The sequence below is a fragment of the Dermochelys coriacea genome, chromosome 1, assembly GCF_009764565.3.
Source record: "Dermochelys coriacea isolate rDerCor1 chromosome 1, rDerCor1.pri.v4, whole genome shotgun sequence".
In the NCBI taxonomy this organism is placed as follows: domain Eukaryota; kingdom Metazoa; phylum Chordata; order Testudines; family Dermochelyidae; genus Dermochelys; species Dermochelys coriacea.
In genome coordinates, this window is record NC_050068.2 from 198,498,678 (window position 1) to 198,518,463 (window position 19,786).

The window sequence follows — 19,786 nt, forward strand, 5'->3', positions numbered from 1 at the left end:
TCCCCACACTCCCGGACAGGGAGTTGGCGGTGAGGCTGCAGCTGATCCTGACACAGCGCAAGGGCTTGGCCTGTACCAGAAACACCCCAGGGCCCTGCCCCTCTGCACCAGGAGCACAAGATATGGGTAGACAGGCTCATTCAAGCAGGATCCAAGTATGGAGGGGCTTAGTGGGGGGTGGGGATCCAGGTGTGGGGTGAGAGATTTCTATGTGGGACAACTGGGGTGCAGGCAGCTCAGTGGGGGATCTGGATGCACAGGGACTCGTTGGGGGGTCTGGTTGCAGGGACAATGGGACTCTTCAGGGGGATCCAGGTGAAGGTGGTTGGGGCTCAGCAGCAGAGGTCTGGGTGTGGGGAGCTTAACAGAGGGGTTTGGATGCTGGGGGAGTGGGGCTCGATGGGGTGAGGTCTGGATGCAGCTAGTTGGGGCTCAGTGGGGTGGGAGGCTCATCAGGGTGGTCCATGTGCAGGGATGGTGGGGTTTGTTGGGGTGGGAGTTCGATAGGCCTGCTTAATGGGGGAGCCCCAGCTACTGCCAAGGGGATGCCGCATGCTAGGTTCCCCCCCACACACTGCCCTATCCTATCCCTTCCCCTCCCTACTGCCTCATCTCTCCCCTCACTCCCACATCCCCCTACACTATACCATCCCCCTTCCTTCCCCACTTCCTCTTCCCTACCACCCCACTCCCATTCCTCTATTTCCTCTACCCACCCCATTCTCCCTACTCTACCCCACCACAGGCACTCACCATTGTACAGAAAACAGGATGGCTCCCAGCACACAGAAGGGGAGTACAACCAGCACTAGGACCAAGGAAGTGGTGTCCAGCTGCAGAGTCAGCTAGCTGTTGCGAAACCCTCCTTTACCCAGGCAACTCTATGCTTACAGAAATGGGGGCGAGGCAGTGGCACGTGATCCTGCATGCCCCACCCATGCACCACGTTTGGATGGGGTATATCCCCCACAAACTACACCCACGGGCATCCCCAGTCCTGCCCCCACAGCTGCTCCATGTGCCGGAAACTACACGAGCATGTGACCCCCTCTTGCGGATTCCTTTGCTTCCCTATCATTTTCTGCAGGGAAACAAAAAATTCTGTGGGTGGACATGAATTCTGTGCATGTGCAGTGACACAGAATTCCCCCAGAAATAAAAATCTGGGATGCAGTTAGCCATTATTAGTCAAAATATACATTTGGGGAAGGGGGGTGTTTTGTTCTAAGCAACAACAGTTAAAATCTGCTTTAAAATAATAACAAAAAACAACATTTCTTTTAGCAGCAAAATGTATTTCCCAAATCAAAGTCTACCTTCATTATTTCTGTAATAAGCCATATTTTTTATCTGAGGGATTTCTTCCTCAGGGAGGAGTCTCTCCATCAGTCATTTAAGGTATGTCACAATTTTTGTGGAAATCTTTGGATGCAAGATGTTGTTCTGCAAAATCATCACAGATCCACAAATTCTAGTAGAGATATGGAATTTCTGACTGGAATTTCCACTGTGGTTTGAGTTTGTAGACTTTTTTCAAGACTTTTGTAAAAACAACTTTCTTCCAGGTAACGCAAGCCCCCAGTATTCGCTTACCAGCTGTAATTTTACCCTGTTAATCTATGCACAATGACAGTAAATTTATACTTTGGATCTTTCCAATAATTAACTGTTGATCACAATAAACAGTATTGTGTACCTTTTAATAATTACAAGATAAGAATGCACTTGGAACTCATGTGGGCCTAATTTGCAGGTAGATGTATTTGTAGAACATTTATTTTCATTTAGTGGTTGGTATACAGCACTCAAATACTGGATTGAACACTATTATGAAGAAGTGCTAACAAAGCTAACTTCCCATGATAAGCATGATTTTCAAACTTCCCCACCCACCCCTACATACATCAAAAATAATCAACACACCTGAAATTTCACATTCCATATCTCATTATAGGATAGAATATTTTTGGATATTTTGGAGCAAGACAAAGGAAGAGTTTTCTGAGATACACGGTTTTTAAAGTTTCCCTCTGATTCACTTTTCCCTCTGATTACATTTTGGCTCATCATGTTTCTGACCATATAGAAACTTAAGAATTGCCTCTCCCCTTCTGGGTTCCAGGATAGCTGCTCCAAGAAGCAGTCATTAATAGTGTCTAGAAATTTTATTTCTACATCCTGTCCTGAAGTGATATGTATCCAGTCAATATGGGGATAGTTGAAATCCCCCATTATTATTGAGTTTTCTGTTTTTGTAGCTCCTCTAATATCCCTGAGCATTTTATGATCACTGGCACCATTCTGGTCAAGAGTATATTCTTACTGCTATAGTCTTATTATCCAAGCATAGAGTTTCTGTCCGGAGAGATTCTATGTACAGTTTGATTCATTTAAAATTTTTACTATATTTGACTTTATGCTTTCTTTCACAATATTGTGCACAATCCTACCAGCGCAACTTACTCTATCATTCTTATATATTTTGTACCCTGGTATTATCGTGTCCCATTGATTATCATCGTTCCACCAAGTTTCTGTTATGCCTATTATATCAATATCCTGATTGAACACCAGCCACTCGAGTTCACCTATCTTAGTATTTAGACTTCTAGCATTTGTATACATACACTTATAAAATTTGTCAATATCTAGTTGTCTGCCTTCATGTGATGCAACTGAAAGGGATTTAAAACTTCACTTCTCTCAGAATCTCTAACAAATATAATGACAATTTGTTAGTCTCTAAGGTGCCACAAGTACTCCTTTTCTTTTTTCTAAATAAGTATAAGTGCTTCTCATAGATTTTCTTGGACAGTACAAATAAGTTACATAGATATTCAATGTTATGAGACTATATTAAACATAAACATACTTAAATCTATATATTATATATGTGTCCATATTTCAAAAATGTGTGCATCTTTTAAAATATGCATAAAATATGCAAAATGTGAATGGCCCAGATGTAGATTGCTGGAAGCAACCCAGGCTTGAAGGGGTGAAGAAAGAAAAGGTATAGGAGGCTAAATGGAAATAGGCGATATCAAGCCACATGAAGATGAGAGGTTGTCTAGGAAGAATGAAATGCTTGTAAGGGTCACCATGTCCCTCTTGGGCTTCCAAATTGTGCAGGGACTCCTTTCACTGAATAATGCTATTTTTTTTTAATATAAGAAAATTCCCTGGCAAATAGTTCATTAACCAAAAGTTAAGTTTGAAAAACTAACGCTTCAGCCAAACAACACTTGAGAATTTTGTAGTTTTCCAAAAACCCACAAACATTGAAAACCTGGAAATTCCAAATGAATGATTCAATTTAACAAAAAACAAAAACAAAAACAGAAAAACCCATCTGAAAGTATACAAAATACATTCAGGGTCACAGACAACCATAACTCTGATTCCATAGTTCCTTACAACAACTTTATCCATCTTCATATCTTTCATGACCCCAAAAAAGTTATTAAGAGGTAAGAGTATTCAATAAACACATGGATGCACAAGATTGCCTCAGAATTTAGGGTTGTTCTCAGATGACACTTCAGAGTTAAGATTCTTTGACTGATCTTAATTGTGCAATAAATAAATAAAACCCAAAATCCAAAGCTGAAATTTAACTTGGAATTTCCTGGCTATTTTTTAGGGGCTAGTGGGAAAGAGAAAAAATCTTTAACATTCTCCTATGAGATTTTTGGCAGAACTGAGATTCCTTCCACCTTAACTCTAGATTTTTTTTTTTTTTTTTTTGCCTGAGATAAGTGCCTAGAGAAAACATCAAGAGATAGGGTCAAAATGGGAGTACTTGTCTAATATCTCCACTGTCTGTTGTTTCAAATATGTAAATTCAAGAAATTGTGTTAGCTATGGCTGCAATTTTTAGCATCCTTATTAGTTCCATAAATTAATCTGCTAGTAGCAGAAAAAGACACATACTGCTCAACGTATTATACTCACACCAGCTGGATACAGCTGAAAGACAAAAGAAACAAATGAAGTAGAACTCTTACTTAAGTCAGTTAACTCACTTGTAAAAGTGAGTAACAGACGGATCACGACTGGACGTTCCTTGCCATTTAAGGACCTCAGTGCTTTGTTATTTTAAAGTGAGTCTGGCTCAAGGGCTCAGAGCACATACGTACTTATTATTTTCACACAGTCATCTAGGTAACAGTAAGACAAGTCAGCTTGAAAAAAGCCAGCATTCCACAAGTGCCTTTACAGCAAGATTTGGTTCAGCCACTTCAATATTCTTGGATTATACAAAAACACACCACTGCCGAAAGAAATATCTGCAGAAGAAAGTGTAAAACAACCGAAATGCATCTGCATAGAAAAATCTGCAGACTCCTTTTCTTTGGGTTATGACTCTTAAATTTCATACTGTTAGATTTTTATTTCTATCCTCCCTTTCCTTCTAACAAAAACCATACAGAACAGCTACAAGTTAACTCTTCCACAACAGTACTTTTAGGAGAGTGCTATCGTTAGCAAATTGACTGCATGCTAGTCAATTTTCTTCTAATATTGTGAAGAGCAGATGCCATCAAAGTAAAAAATTTTGCATGATTTTCTTGCTCTGGGAACAGGAGAAAATATAGTTCTATTACACTAAATTCATTCCTTCCCCCTATTTGAGACCCTTGTATACAGTACACATCTCATTCCTTTTCATCATTTATTACGTGTGTTACTATAGCACCCAAAGGCCTTCACTGTACTATGCACTGCACACATACACACAGATAGACAAGGTCCCAGCCTGCTTACAACTCAATGTAATAGTAACAATCCTCTGGCATTTTGGGAAGAGTTACTGTGTATACCATTAAATACACGTTAGTTCATGGTCAGTGCAGTTTACTAAGTATTTCTGAAAGCAAACAAATAGTAAGGAATGACTATTTTTCAAGTTCTACCCCACACAACAGCATTCAAACATTAAAAAGCAAAGGGACATAAAAGCTCCTACCTATCTCTGTCCTGGTGGGTCCAATTCCATTGTAAACTCTCAAGTAATTAAAATGGCAAGCATCTGAATCTTCAATATCAAAATCACCAAATTTGAGCTGAACTCTCTGTCCGGATTTTACACGGATCTCCCACTCGCACACCGTGCTGTTGGGATAGGTCTGTGGGTAGTTTATTGAAGTAAGAGTTCCACTTTCCAGGCCCAGAACAGTGTGTCCACAACCATCACCTTAAAAACAGAAAATTGTATCACAAATAAATAATTCATATAGCATGTGCCTTTAAAGGGTCATTAGTAGTCAACCTGGTCTTCGGAATGGCAAAAGATTTTTGAAAGTAAAGTTTTACTAACTACATTCTGATAAGGCTCAAAAGCAAAATAGGCAGTGGTGAAACTATAACTGCGACAAAATAGGATTTAACCAACTTTACCTAGGTGTCTAAGTTCCTGAGCACATCTGACCGGGGAGCTGCAACAACTTTCCCCAATAGGTAAGATTACTCTGTGATAGCTTTAAAAAAAAAAAAGCATATAGCACAAACAGCGGGATAGGTGTTTCTTCAGGTTTATGGACACACACACAAAAATGATTTTAACAAAAAGGGGAGAGGAAATCCAGCCCTATTGTAATTGTGATCTTAAATAGGAAGACATTAGTTTAATTGCTGATTCTGCATTCTTAGCATTTTGGCAACAGGAGCAGAAGCGCAACATGATCTTTGGGGAGTGGAGAGCAAAACAAATCCCTGGAAATAGCTGAAAAAGAAGTGTGATCATAAACTACTTAATTTTAAGGTGGTGACTGTATTTGGTTGCCAATAAAATATATCTGTATTAACCTTACTGGCTCTTTAGAGCACGGACTGCAACTTCTATGTTTGTGTAGTGCCTAGGTGGTCTCTGAAGCACCACCACTGTATAAATGTAAAAAAATATTATTACTTACTACATAATAAATAAATAAATACAATAAGGAAGATCTATGAATTTGTGAGTAGAAAAATTTAATGCGATTGTAAATTTACAAGCGTAAATCAAATGTATTAGCAAAACATCCATAACAAGGGCAAACTAAGTGTAAGCCTGAGAGTATTTACTCAATAGCAGAATATGAACTGCAGCCAGTAAAATGAAATTAGCATTTGTAAACTGCTTTGAATATGAGAATACTACATAAGTAGCAATAAGGACTTAATGAACATTGTTCCCAAGATAGAAGGAAGTAGTTCTAACTTGAAGACTACAATCCAGCTAAATTGTAACATTTGGAATAAAACAACCCCTTGCAAACTGGAATATTTGTGTTAGTACTTGAAGAATAGGAGCCAACTCACTGAAATCAGTTGTATTAAATTATTGTATTAGGGTTTGCACTACTCTTGTAGGGCATGACCCTGTGAGATGTAGAGCACTTCCAGAGGGGCCCTTTGGAAGTGTTCAGCAGCTCACAAGATCACGCTCAAAGTACAGGTATCAGCTTTTATTTTACACATTCAAATGAGAACAGTAGGGGTGCAGGCACAAATCCAATTCAACGTTCTGTTTAAAAGTACTCTTCCCCCCACTATATTCCCCATCCAGAGACTCATTTAACCCCTCACTTTTTTCTTAACAGAAGACATCATCATTATTAGAAAGTATGTTCAGATACTACATTCTAGCACTCCACAACAGTCAACATTACTCTTGGAGACAGCTTTTTGATACAATAGCTATAAGCTTTCACAGTATGCCACTGTTTTATATACTAACCTTCTACTCTGTGTCCTAAGGTTAAAAAAAAATCCATGCTGAAAAGTCTAAGGACTATGTAATGACTACACAAATGAAAAAAAGAATCCTCCTAAAACAGACAGTGCCTTTTGCTAGAACGACTGTAGCAGCAAGTTGACTGCACTAAAAAGACCTCAAAAAACTAAATAATAATATTTGGTGACTTAAACCCACAGAGGCCCTTCATTTTTAAAAACTGTTTTCTTTGCATTCCCCTGGACCTCAAAAAGGCAAGAAAAGTGTACGTTTTAAAATCCCAGCTGCTGGTGGTGCAAGAATACAGATTAGCATTCCAAACAGAAAGGAGTCATAAGTCACCTCTGTTAGTAGTATTAAAACAATAGCGTATATTTTCTTTTGGAAGAAAGTTAACATGTTCAAAATTGCTTTCAGTGTAGTCACAGGTTCTGTTATAAAAGCATTCATTTGACAATGCTTCGCTTTATCTTATTTTTGGCATTTTGTTTGAAAATTGTTTGTTCCATCATCAGTTGACATTATATGCCATAAACACTGTTGTTTCCATTTTGGTAATGGGTCAATAATTATATTGTCTCTAATTAAATTCCCTCCTGACAAAAGTCTTTTTCATTTACTACCCTAATAGGCATTGCTGTATACTAGTAAACAGTTGCCTCATTTTACCATGGAGGTGGCTTAAGTGGTCAGCATGTATACTTTGTATATTGTTTGTTTGTAAAAGGATTTTTCAGCATCTCAATAAAAGTAAGATTGTGTGAATGCAAGATTTATTATTCAGAAACTTTATAGCAAATAGACTAAAGACAGCCCTTAATTGAGACGCGCATTGCCCCTTTAAGTACGCTGGCTGACCGCACTCTACTTTTTAAGCAAGTTCAGACAGCAGCTGCTGCTAGCAAGCTCCCTCCATCCTGAGCCCTGTCGTGTCCCCCTGCTGCTCTATGGAGATGTCGTAAGCGGGTGGCAGGAGCAGGGGGAGCAGGAGGAGGGAGGCACCCTGATATTAGCCCCACTCTCCTCCCCGCCCCCCAGTACAGCAAGCCGGAGGGAGTTGCTCTAACGCAGAGGGCAGGAGCAGCATATGGCAGTGTGGGAAGGGACAGCTGAACTGCCGGCAATTGATAGCCTGCTGGGAGGCTGCTGCACAGGGAACTTAGGGGACTGGGGAGCTGAGAGGGGGGCTGCTGATTTACCCTGGTTCCAAGCCCCCAGCAGCTAGCTCCAACTGGCTGCTCTTCCTGCAAGCAGTGGACAAAGCTGGTGGCTGCCAAATAACGTTATAAGGGAGTATTGTGCAACTTTAAACGAGCATGTTCTCTAATTGATCAGCAACCAAACAACGTTAACCAGGACAACTTTAAGTGAGGAGTTACTGTGTAATAACAAATACGTAGCTTTTTATCCAATCCATATTGATCATATTTCTGACCTATAGCCAACATTTCAAAACCCCGGGCATATCACAGGCATAAAATTTTTTTTTTTTATTTCAGGCTGTATTCTAATTAAGGTAATGAACAATTCAACTGATTTGCTATACTTCCTACCCGAATTTTTCCTGTTCTGTGATGTGGACTGGTGATTGCTTAGTTATTTATATATTCAAAATAGTACATAAATACGACGTCACCATAATTACCCAAATACCCAGCACCGAATTTGAACAGGGAGGCCAAAATTATTAGGTTGTGCTTTAAAATATATCAGTTAAAACATGTTAACATTTTAACATGCATTTTTTAAACACAACCTTTTAAAAAAAATGAATGTTAACATGTTTTAACAGTTTTACCCCGTGAAGCATGGAAAGTTCAGTCTTGTTTCCACTAGCCTGAAGTAACCTCTTCCTATTTACTGGTAGAGGACCTGTTGGGAATATATGCTTATGAACAAAAGTCTATGTTTTGCTTCACCAAAACCACACTCAGGCTTGCATACTCTATTAAGTTATACCGCTTTAACTATGCTGGTATAAAGCAGTACAATGCCACTAGTGTGGATTCAGTTATACTGGTATGAAGGTGCTTTATACCAGTACAAATATTTCCACATGGGAAGGGGAATAACTATATCAGTGTAAGGCACCTTCATTCCAGTATAACCGAGTCCACCAAGGAGCTTGTTGGTTAAGGGGTGGGAATTTTTTATTTATCTCACCAGTGTAGACCAGCCCTTAGTTGCTTTACAGACACTAGATGGGAGTAGAAATAGCAGATCTTCAAGGTACTCTTGGAAGGTCTAAATTATGTCACCTGGCACGTGCAGCCTAAACTAATAGGATCATCGTGTCAAAGTCAAATTTCTCTGGTGACTCACGCTGGTCACAAATTTTACATCCGTCTTTTTGTTAGGTTGTCTCATTTGGGATAGCAATACTGGGAATGTCAGATTTTTATGCCCGAAGAATTTACAGATTACTGTTGCATGTCTAGTCTAGTAACCAATGTACAATTTGCCAAGGACAACATTATTATTCAGGAACTATTTGGATTACTTGTATTTGCTCCCACTGAGATTTGCTAAACAAGGGAATCTTGTTTTGCTTTATTGGTTCTGAGAGCACTTGAACCTCATCTGCATAAAAAGTGTGTCATTGCTTCTAAGTTATATAACATTGTGGATCATCTGCAGACAGAAAGACATCTTTGATCAAGGGGAAAAGTTCTACAGCTATCAGCCACTTCTTCAAGAGAAAACACCCATTGCAAATGTTCTTTGCATTCCAGGCATATATCTACCATGACATCTGTTTTATTGATCTGAAGGTCATTATCAAACTCAATTATCATAGGATCAAGCTTCTGGTGAGCTGGGCACACGGACATTAAGTTGGATTACTAGAGTTCAGACAAAGAATCTTAACGTCCAGTCCTACATAACCAATTTTTCTTGAATGAGCTGACAAGTTTTACTGTCTTTAATAAGTGGCATCTCTGACATTTGAAAAGATCATTCAGAAAATTTGCACTGGCCAAGTGATTGAATGAATAATCTGCTATACAATTAACTTTTCAACTTCTCAAAAAAATTTGTGAAATCAATACAAAATAATTGTAAAACCATAACCACCACATGGTGCATGGGGCCCAACACAAAATGTGAAAAGCCAGCTAAGTCCCTTGTAGCAAATTAGAAGGAGTGTACTCATGTGGAACAGAGCGTTTAAGTAAAGACCACCCCTGGAAGCAATTTGTAATTTAGAGATCTCCATTACACAGTTAACCTACTCTAATTTTCTTCTGAGACCTTTTTTGGAGAACAAAGTGAACTGCTATCAAAATCCTTTTAAAAATCTGAAATTTAATACAAGAAAATCCTCTTCCCATTCCTAACATAGAGAAGGGAACAGCATAAAACCAGGTCTATAGACACTTTGATTACTGTCTGCAAAGTGTACAGGATGCAAAATGTATAAAATGCATATCAAAATATGAATGTGAATTTTAATACATGCAGTGTATGTTTGGAGAGAGAATTTAACTGCTTCTTAACAAGATATCTGCATAAAGTATTATATTCTGAAAACAAATAATGGGAGTTCAAGAGAGAATAGCAAGAAAAACTAACTCTCTTAACTGAATGGAATGATGGCAGCACCAGAGTTCTCAGATGAATCTAAGCAAAGAAAGGAATTTCAAGCTGCTCATTTTAACTCTGAATATGCAACCGTCTACTTTGATGGGCTACTATAATCCCTCTTGCTCTGATAAGATGCTCTGCACAGAATTTTTCTGCTGTTTACATGCAGCAAAGATGCTGTGTCAGCTTCTCATTCCTTTCAACTGAGGCAGGAAAGTCAAAAAAAATGTATCATGAAAAAAAAATACCAAAAAGTAACGAAAATGGGGCTTTCAAACTACAAATGTTTTTTAAAAAAATTTTAAAATACTTTGAGTCATTTCCCTCCTTCAGCCCCAATCCTGCTCATAGTACTCCTACCGACTTCAGTGGGAGCGACTCTTCATTGTGTGGAAGATCAGACCCTCCCGCTCAAGAGTTCTCCTTCCCTTCAGGCTCAGCTGGTTTCCCCTTTCTCCACAGTCATTATCATGTGTGTTTACGCAACTTGTTTACATTAGGAGAGAGCCAATTTCTGGCAACCAATTCTATTTTGAAACAAAATATAAAAAAAAATATATTGCTGTTATTCTGTGGAGCGAAACATAGGCCTGAAGACAGGACGGCAACTGGAGAAAGGAGTTGAGTGAACAACAGATTATGGATCGAGGGGAGGGGCAAGAGAAGAAAGGCCAAAAATGTTAAACATGCAGTTTGCCTTTGATGATTTTAACAGCCTGCTGGAGGAGTTTTGCAACCTCTGTTCTTACATTAAAAGAACGAATTTGAAACAATCATCATAACAATTTGAGCCTTTTCACTTACTTAGTACTACCCATATTCTGGACTAATGTAACATAGCAATTAATGAATTTTATCCATACATGCCAAAGAGCTTTATAAAGGTGATGGAGAAATTTACAGATGAAGAAATTGAAGCACTGCCTTAGCTTTCCAACACCAAATTTATTTGCAGCAAACACTTTGGCATTTAGACTTTTAATTTAAATTCAACATACAGGATACAGTAACAACATTTTAAAACACTCAAATTATAATATTGTAACAGATCAGGCATTTGTCTTCTCTGCTACCATACACAAACTAAATTGTCTGTCTCAGAAGAATGGGTAAGGGAGTATGAGAGAAGAAACAGCTACACAAACCTGTGTCCTAATGAGAGGACTGACGATAGACAGTAGCTTCAAGGGTACAAGTACAAAGTACCCAATAGCTGACAAAAGTGACTAACAGAGACAAGGTCTTGTTTATGAGGGGACCTAAAGTTCCGAATGGAAAACATGTCTTTCTAATTCTTCTTTGGACAGGGGCTTCAACAGCCAATTGTCTAAGTAAGGGAAGATAAAAATCCCTTGTCTCCTTAGATACATTGTTATCAAAGCCAGGCATTTGGTAAAATCTCTGGGTGCGGTGGAGAGGCCAAAGGGTGAGACTCTGTATGAAATGCTCTGAAACAAGGGCAAAACATAGATACTTTCAGAGTGTGTGTGTGTGTGTGTGTGTGTGTGTGTGTGTGTGTGTGTGTGTGTGTGTGTGTGTGTGTGTGTGTGTGTGTGTGTGTGTCTTATGGAGATACAAAAATATGTATCTTTGAGATTGAGAGCAGCGACCCAATCCTGAGTAGCCAGGCAGTGAATGATCCTTCTGAGAGAGAACTTTCTGATCTGAAATTTCCTGATGTATCTGCTTAGAGCTCCGAGACAGAGGTGGGCAAACTACGGCCCGCAGGACCGTACTGCCTGGCCCTTGAGCTTCCGGCCAGGGAGGCTAGCCCCTGGCCCCTCCCCCGCTGTTTCCCCTCGCCTGCAGCTTCACCTCGCCACGCGGCCAGTGCTCTGGCCTGCCACTCCTACCTGGGAGCGCAGCAGTGTGGTTGGCTCTGGCATGGTAAGGGGGCAGGGATTCTCGGGGGACAGTCAGGGGATCAGGGGGTTGGATGGGTCGGGGGGGAGTCAGGGGACGGGGGGTTGGACACATTGGTAATGGCTACTTACTTAAATATTTAGTAAACTTTGTATGAATGGATCACAAAAGAACACTGATTAGCAAAGCCTAAAATGACAGTTTTATTAGTAGTAAGTGGACTTCATAGCCCATGCGTAGCTATCTTGAGTACAGACACACATCCCAGGACTTTAGGTAGTGGCTTTCAGATTTCGGCAACATACAGCAAAAAGCTGCCTGTGCAATGAGGTCTATGAAGTAAACTGTGGCCTGGTCTACACTACAAAGTTAGGTCGACCTAAGCCACCTTGTGTGGACCCCGCTGTGCATGTGTCTACAATCTACACTTAAAATTTGTCTCCCACAAATAAAGGAGCCGTGTTACAGCGATGCAACACCACCACTTCCCCAAACAACTTTGAGCCATGGTTGATGTACTGAAGTCAATGCAGCACATGTGTAGACACTGTGATACGTATATCAACCCTAACAGTATGCCAACAGCTATCCCACAATTACTGACACTGACTACTTCACTCACAGTTGTGAACTCCTTTGCCTAGGGGTCACAGAGACCAGAAGATCCCCTCCCCTTTAAAGCCCTCTGCATTTTTGAAATGGCTTTTCCTGACTGTCTAGCTTGGCAAGCACACCTAACAGCTCTCCATTGTTGTATGCAGCTGGCCAGCTGACCATGCTGACTACATGATCCAGACATGCTCCAGCTTGGAGTAGACTGAAGATATTAGATCTCTTGGGCCTGTGGAGAGAAGAGGCTGTGCAAGCACAGTTATGGATCAGCTGCAGAAACATGAACATCTATAAGCAGATTGCATGGAGGATGCAGGAGAAGGGGAATGACAAAGACTAACAGCAGTGCCGTGTGAAAGCCAACAAACTGTGACAGCCATACCAGAAGACCAGGGAGGCCAACAGTAGATCTGGTGCCAAACCACAGACTTGCTGCTTTTACAAAGAACTGCATGCCATACTTGGTGGTACCACAACCCCACACACCACCATCAATACCTCAGAGGAGACCAAACCACAGACCTCTGGCTTGAAAAGTGAGGACAAGATGAAGATGGAGGAGGATAGGGGACACGTGACTGGGGGTCCAGCTATGAAGTCAGCCAGAACATATTTGAGACTCTACCACAATCTAGTCAGTCCCAACAGCCAAGTACGGGAAAGCCTGATGCAGGGGAAGGAACCTCAGATCAGTGTGTGAATGTATTTCCCATTACTGTGATGGCACTTCTGACTTAACAGGACACAGCTATTAACTTTTCATTAGTTTACTCATATGAGAAGAGGTAGCAGTAGAACAAAGAGAGGTAGAGTTGTTATCTGCTTTTCATTACCCTATAGAGTTAGGCAACGGGGTCACGCAGAGCAGTTTATGTACACAGGGATGGCACCTGAATCCTCCCAAGAGATCTTGATGAAACTTTCATGGAGGTACCCTACAATCCTCTCCTGAAGGTTTCTAGGGATGGCAGACTTGTATCTTCCTCTGCAATCAGACACTTTGGCAAATACCATTGTAGTAAACAGGCTAGCAGCATGTGGGCCTAGGTGGCTTTGGGATGCCAGCAGCCACTATCCTCTCTCTGCCTTTGTTACCCTCAAAAGTGACATATGAGCTACAATCACCACCTCCTGTGGAAAATGGTGCCAATATTCAGGAAACTCATAGTTTCATGCAACCACACAATTCCCTCCACATTACCCTCATACCTGGTGGGCCACACTCACCCTGGATGGTGCTTAGTGAAGCTATGCACAAGCACTCCGAAGCAGATGTGTCCATGAGCAGGTCATTTAAAACTTTAGGGGAGCAAGGAAAGGGAGCTATGAATCTTAACTTTTGCTTTCCGTTGTGAATATACTGACAATGGTACCTCTGTGCGTTTTATCTGCCGTTGCTGCCTTAAGGGGTTCCTGCGCCACATCCACTGAACGTCTGAGTCAGAAAAGGAAGAGAAAGAAGAGGACTTGGATGACATGTTCAATGAAATCCTGCAAGCCAGTGCTGCATCAAACCAGGAGCACAGGGCGTGGAGGGTGAACACTGCAGACAGCCTGGAAAAGGAAAGAGTGGAAAGGAGAAAGGCCAAGTCGTCCCAGCAGGAAAAGGAGAAGGAGAAGCACCAGGATATAATGGGGCTTCTCCAGCAGTAAACACAAATGCTGCAAACTCTTGTGGACCTAAAGATTCCACAATCCCAGGATCGCCTCCCTTTGCAGTCCATGGAGAACTCCATTGCAATACCTCCCTACACCTCTTCGCACAACATTCCATGTGGTATCAGGGACCACTGCACCTCTACCAGTTCACTCCAGGAGGCATTAAGGACAACTACAGCTTCACATACACTGACCTGTCAAAGCCATGGCTGGTGTGTGTAGCTAAAATAGACATGAATGTTCTTTCCCCTTAATAAATGAAAACGATGGGATTTATGAAGTTTTGATGAATTTGCTTTAAAATTGCACAGATTTTTCTTTTCACTGATTTTGTTACAGAATAAAATTATACTTGCAACATAATTCACCTTTATTAGTTCGCGACAGATGGTACAGAATGCCAACCATTTCTGAAAGCAAACAATTACTTGTTACTGTACAATATGACAACTCATAGGATCACTGACAGACAAAATTAATAGGTGCACTAACAGTGTTATATTCATAGAACAGTGGTCCCCAACCTTTCTGTGGGAATAGCATATTCCTATTCCCAGAAGACACCCCGCCGCCGAGAAGCGGCAGCGGCAACAAGCGTCGCCGCCGAGATGCCGCTGAGAAACAGCAATGCTTCTCGGAAGCCACGCTTGGCGGCGGCTGTTTGGTGGTGCAGTGTCCTGCTGGCACACACAACTGCCCCAGCGGGCACCATTGCCCCCGCAGGCACCGCATTGGGGACCCCGTCATAGATGTTCACCAAGCACCACCAATTCCTAACAGGGAGCAAAACAACGAGGCCAGGTACAGCACAGTACACCAAAACACGTTACTGTAGCTCACTGTTAAAGTGCTCTTTCAAAGTACCCATGCCTCCGCACTGAATTCGTTTAATAGCCCTGGTGCCTGGCTGTTCAAACTCAGCAGACAGACGTTCCACCTCCGCCCTGGCAGAAACATTTCCCCCTTTGCTTCACAGATATTATGCAGAACACAGCAGGCAGCTATAACTATTGGAACATTTTTCTCACTGAGATCCAATCTTGTGAGTAAACAATGCCACTGTCCCTTCAGTCCAACAAAAGTGCATTCAACTGTCATTCTGCACCAGCCGAATCAGTAGTTAAATCGCTCCTTGGTGCTGTCAAGTTGGTCAGTGTACAGCTTCATGAGCCAGGGGAGCAAGGGGTGGGCTGGGTCCCCCAGGATCCGGATTGGCATTTCAATATCACCAATGAGAAATAAAGTCCCTGTTTGTGGCTTTTTGAGCAGTCCTGTGTTCTTAAAGATGCAAGCGTTATGCACCTTCCCTGAGCAGCCCACGTTGATACTGATGGATGCTATCACAGTTGCCAATGATATTTTAAATGTCATCCTTGTTAGTTATTTCATGCTCAAAATGCATAACAAATGAGTATTAATCATATTACAAAGATCTACACGAGCATTATCCCAAGTGTGGGGCACATGGTGGGGTTGCAAAGGATAGGTTATTACTTCCGTTTTCCCAAAGCGGAGGACTCAGCTTTCAAAATCTGGGAAATGCTGATTCATGTTATAAGTATGAAGAAGGCTGCAGAAGTCAGCCCAGGCAGTGCCACTAACAGAGTGGAGGGAAATTATGTTTTCAAAGAAGGCCAAATGACTTAAGTGGTACACAGCAACAGTGACAAAAAAAATGTAAGAATGTTTTCACTAACTTCATTTGAGCACAACTCAACAATTTGATTTAACATTTTGAGTTGTGGCTGTAAGGTATACATTTTCAATATCATTTATATTGAGTGTAAAATGCATCCTGGGATTAATTAGGAGAATCACAAGAAGTTGTAAATGAAGTAGTCGTTGATTAATATTTTAAACAGGACTGTGCTAAGCTAGTGAGGCCTGATCTCATGTGGCCTCAAAAGATGAGTAGGGCTGGGCTGGATCACTACTTGGAGGAGAGATCTCCTAGACAAAAAAGACCTATAGAACACACACATTTTCTGTCTACCACCTCAGAAACCTCCAATAGGACTAACACTAACTGGAAAAGGAAAAGAAAAGCTACTCAATTATAAGTCCTGCTCTTAAAAGGCACCTCTTCTGAAATTTACCACTCCTGGGTCTCTGTTTCCAGCATCAGATGATAAAGCGCTCCCATAGAGCTGCTGCTTCTGGTCTGTCTCTGGCATGCTGAAGTACCAGGGGAGCCCTTCAAGTACCACTAACCCACAACAGGAGAAATGGGCTCCCCTTCCATTGTCCCTTCTACCATGGCCTCCAAATACAAACTTGTTCCTCCTCAGGACTCTTGCACATCCTTGCTAACCACACTATTACTACATTTCCTCAAAGCTCCACCCCTCCTGCTCATCCCATATCCCTGCTATCCAGCATGTCTCACCAGAGTATGCCCAAGACACAGGTGGTGAGTCAGACAGAGTCAAAACAGAATTAGCTGACGGATATCAGCAACTCTGTCAGTTAAACTTGGTAGAACTGCATTAGATTATGACCAGGACTTGAAAAATTCACCCAATACCTCCAAGAACAAGGATAAGGCTACTTGCCAAGCCGAATACACCTGTGCTCTGAGCTATACTCCCTCCTGATTAGGTATCCCCAAAATTCTTGGGTCCAAAGAGCAGAGTCTCTGACAGCTGAAGTTTGTACTCCTAATTAGTGCCAGAGGCTCCATACAAATATGAAATAAATTAGTGTTGTCCTCCCATACACAAAAAGAAAGTACGTTCCCCAACACCACACATACAGATTGATTAATACTGGACAAGCCTCTGCTCCCCTCAATAAATTTTGTTCTGTCCAAACACAGAGTCCTTTGTTGGTATAGCAGAAGATGAAGGTTTTCCTCCTGGATCAAATCTGAGCCCAACCAAGGAGAAAGCAATGGTGTGAGGAGCAGGGAGGTCCCAACCAACATGACGACTAGCAACAGCATGGGCCCTGCTTTCCACCTCAGTAGAGGGCTCTTGCATGGGTGTGGCCCCTTGCCGCTGCCACCACTCACTCAAGCAAAAGGCTCTACAAAATTCCTTTCTGTCACTCTAGTAGAGCTCTACTGTGTAGCTGCAGGAAGAAGCCACACACAGTCTGCTACCTGGCTTGTTGGGAACCCTACACCATGGATACAAATCAATTGTTTAAATTCTGTTTTTAAAAAATCAGATTTAAATTGAATATGGGTTTATTTTAAAAAATAACAATGAAATTTGAAATGCTGACAACTTACGTTAAGGCATAAAGTTACTATCATCTATTAAAATCATTTACATTAAATAATTAATATTAAGCAGAACATTTGCTGACCAGTTTTAAAGAAGTCAAACCACTGTAATAGTGGAAGTCACTGGTTAAGCACCTGGAGTCAGAGTTTACTAAAATGCTAAACCAGTTTTTGACAACAGTAGCCTCTTCTGCAGATGCAGACAGGATATTTTCTTCATTTGAGTTTATTCAACTAGTTCAGTTCAATGCCTAGTTCACTCAAAGTTAAGAAACCAATTGGAAATTGAAAAAGCAGGAAAGCTTGTTTTCCTCTTTCATGTTATGAATAAAAACTGGGTGTGAGAGTATGAGATCTACTAATTCTGAAATCGTGAAGGATGTGGTGAGCAGAAACAACCAGTTTCAATTCACTGACTACTAAGATAATACTTTCTTTGCTTAATAAATCAGTTAGTTTTAAATACAAAACATGTTTTGATAAACTTTTTTTCCTTATTTATCTAGCACATGTAAGGTAATTTTTTTTTAGCTAATAAATTTTAAAATCCTGTTTTTGTGCATTTTTAATTAAATTCAATTTTTTATCCAAATTCCACTTGATACAAATTACAACTAACACATTTATGGTCAAGCAAACAAGAAATGCATCATTCCCTACTTTTTAACATAACAATGGAAAATTAAGAATTTGAATAAATGTATGCAAAGCTAAATAAGTGTTTAAATATGTGGATAGGTATAATGCATCTTCCTTGTCAGCAAAAAATAGTACCAAATTTAGTAGAAAGGCTATATTTAGTTGCAAATCAATATGTTTTAAATGTTTACCAAAGAACAAGAATCAACCTTTCTTTATGAAAACAAAGAAGCACAAATGCAAAACAAGATTAAAAATCTGACTATTTAATTCAAGGTTTCCTCCTACATTATTTAAATCAATCTACACTGGACACATATATTATTCTACTCCAAGGGGAAGTACACCTCTATTGCCCCCTGCTCCAGGAAGTTTGGGGGTATCTCCCAGTGGCAGCCAGATCGCTCACGCTGGCTGATTAACAGCAGCAGCAGCCACAGGAGCTCCTCTGCAAACCAACACCAGTGGTGTAAGTTGAGCTGTCTCTCTGCAGGCTTGGGATGACATTGCTGCATTACTTTTAACTTAAGTGCTCAAATTTGGATGGTCATCTTTGCAATCATAGGGATTGGAAACTTATTTTTTCTTTTAAATACAAGCTTAGACCATTCAGAAGTCAGTGACACGCATCCTGGGAAGATTCATACTCAAAGATGTTTGAATAAGTGGATTTTTCACGTCCTGGTTATAAGAAGTAAAGGGAAATAATTCTTCATGTATTTGATTTTGAAAGTTCAAAATAGCTTATATCCAAATGTGTATTTTTTAAATTTGGCATTTTTGGTGGTTATGGTAATTTAGAAGAAAACATAACGGGGGGGGGAGCTAAATTTCAAAAAGGTACATTTTAAGATGTTTCATCTCCAAGAGTTAAAGATTTTACTGAAAAAAATTACAAAGAAAATTCAGTTATGCTCAACTATTTTGCGTGTCAAATTTGGAGCCTAAATTCAAAGAAAAAAAACAATGGGAGTTTACTCCAGCTTTAAGTTTAAATTACAACACAACCTTAAGAATAGAGTAACTACAGATACCTCCATTACACATCAGCCAAACTGTACGAGTTGCTTTATTAATAAAAAGGAGAGAAGGCCCCGACCCTAACGATCTAAATAAATTCCAAGCTACTGAAACATTTCTGAATTTCTATGTTGAAAAAAAGTAAGCGGCGTCCTTTTCTCACTTGTCTGTTTTGTTATTGGACAGCCAAAATAGGTTTAACTGACGAATAGGCCACACTGAGTACAAGACAATAGCTGAACATCTGTTAAATGCAGAAGTTCCCAAAATGAGGTCCGCGGAGAGCTGGCTGATTACGTGATGCTGGCTCTCTCTCTCTCTCTCTCTCTCTCATTTCCAGCTGCTAAACTGCATTAAGAGCAGCTAAAAAATGCATTAAATACTTTCCCAATATTACTTTTCCATGTAAGCAACTGCTATCATTGCCCCAAGGATGTTATATAATCACAAGAGCAAAGGGATTT

The 19,786-nt window shown here is 40.6% G+C and overlaps 1 protein-coding gene across 3 annotated transcripts in view; it reads right to left on the reverse strand.

The window, feature by feature from the left end:
* DCBLD2 (discoidin, CUB and LCCL domain containing 2) overlaps positions 1-19,786 on the reverse strand; it is an 80,414-nt gene that overhangs the window by 54,928 nt on the left and 5,700 nt on the right. For 2 of the 3 annotated variants that reach the window (XM_038396486.2, XM_043511442.1), the window contains exon 2: positions 4,970-5,197. In XM_038396486.2, coding sequence (XP_038252414.1) covers positions 4,970-5,197 — 228 coding nt within the window. Of the gene's footprint in view, positions 1-1,316; positions 1,610-4,969; positions 5,198-19,786 lie in introns of those variants that run through there. The other variant, XM_043511457.1, reaches the window with a different exon arrangement.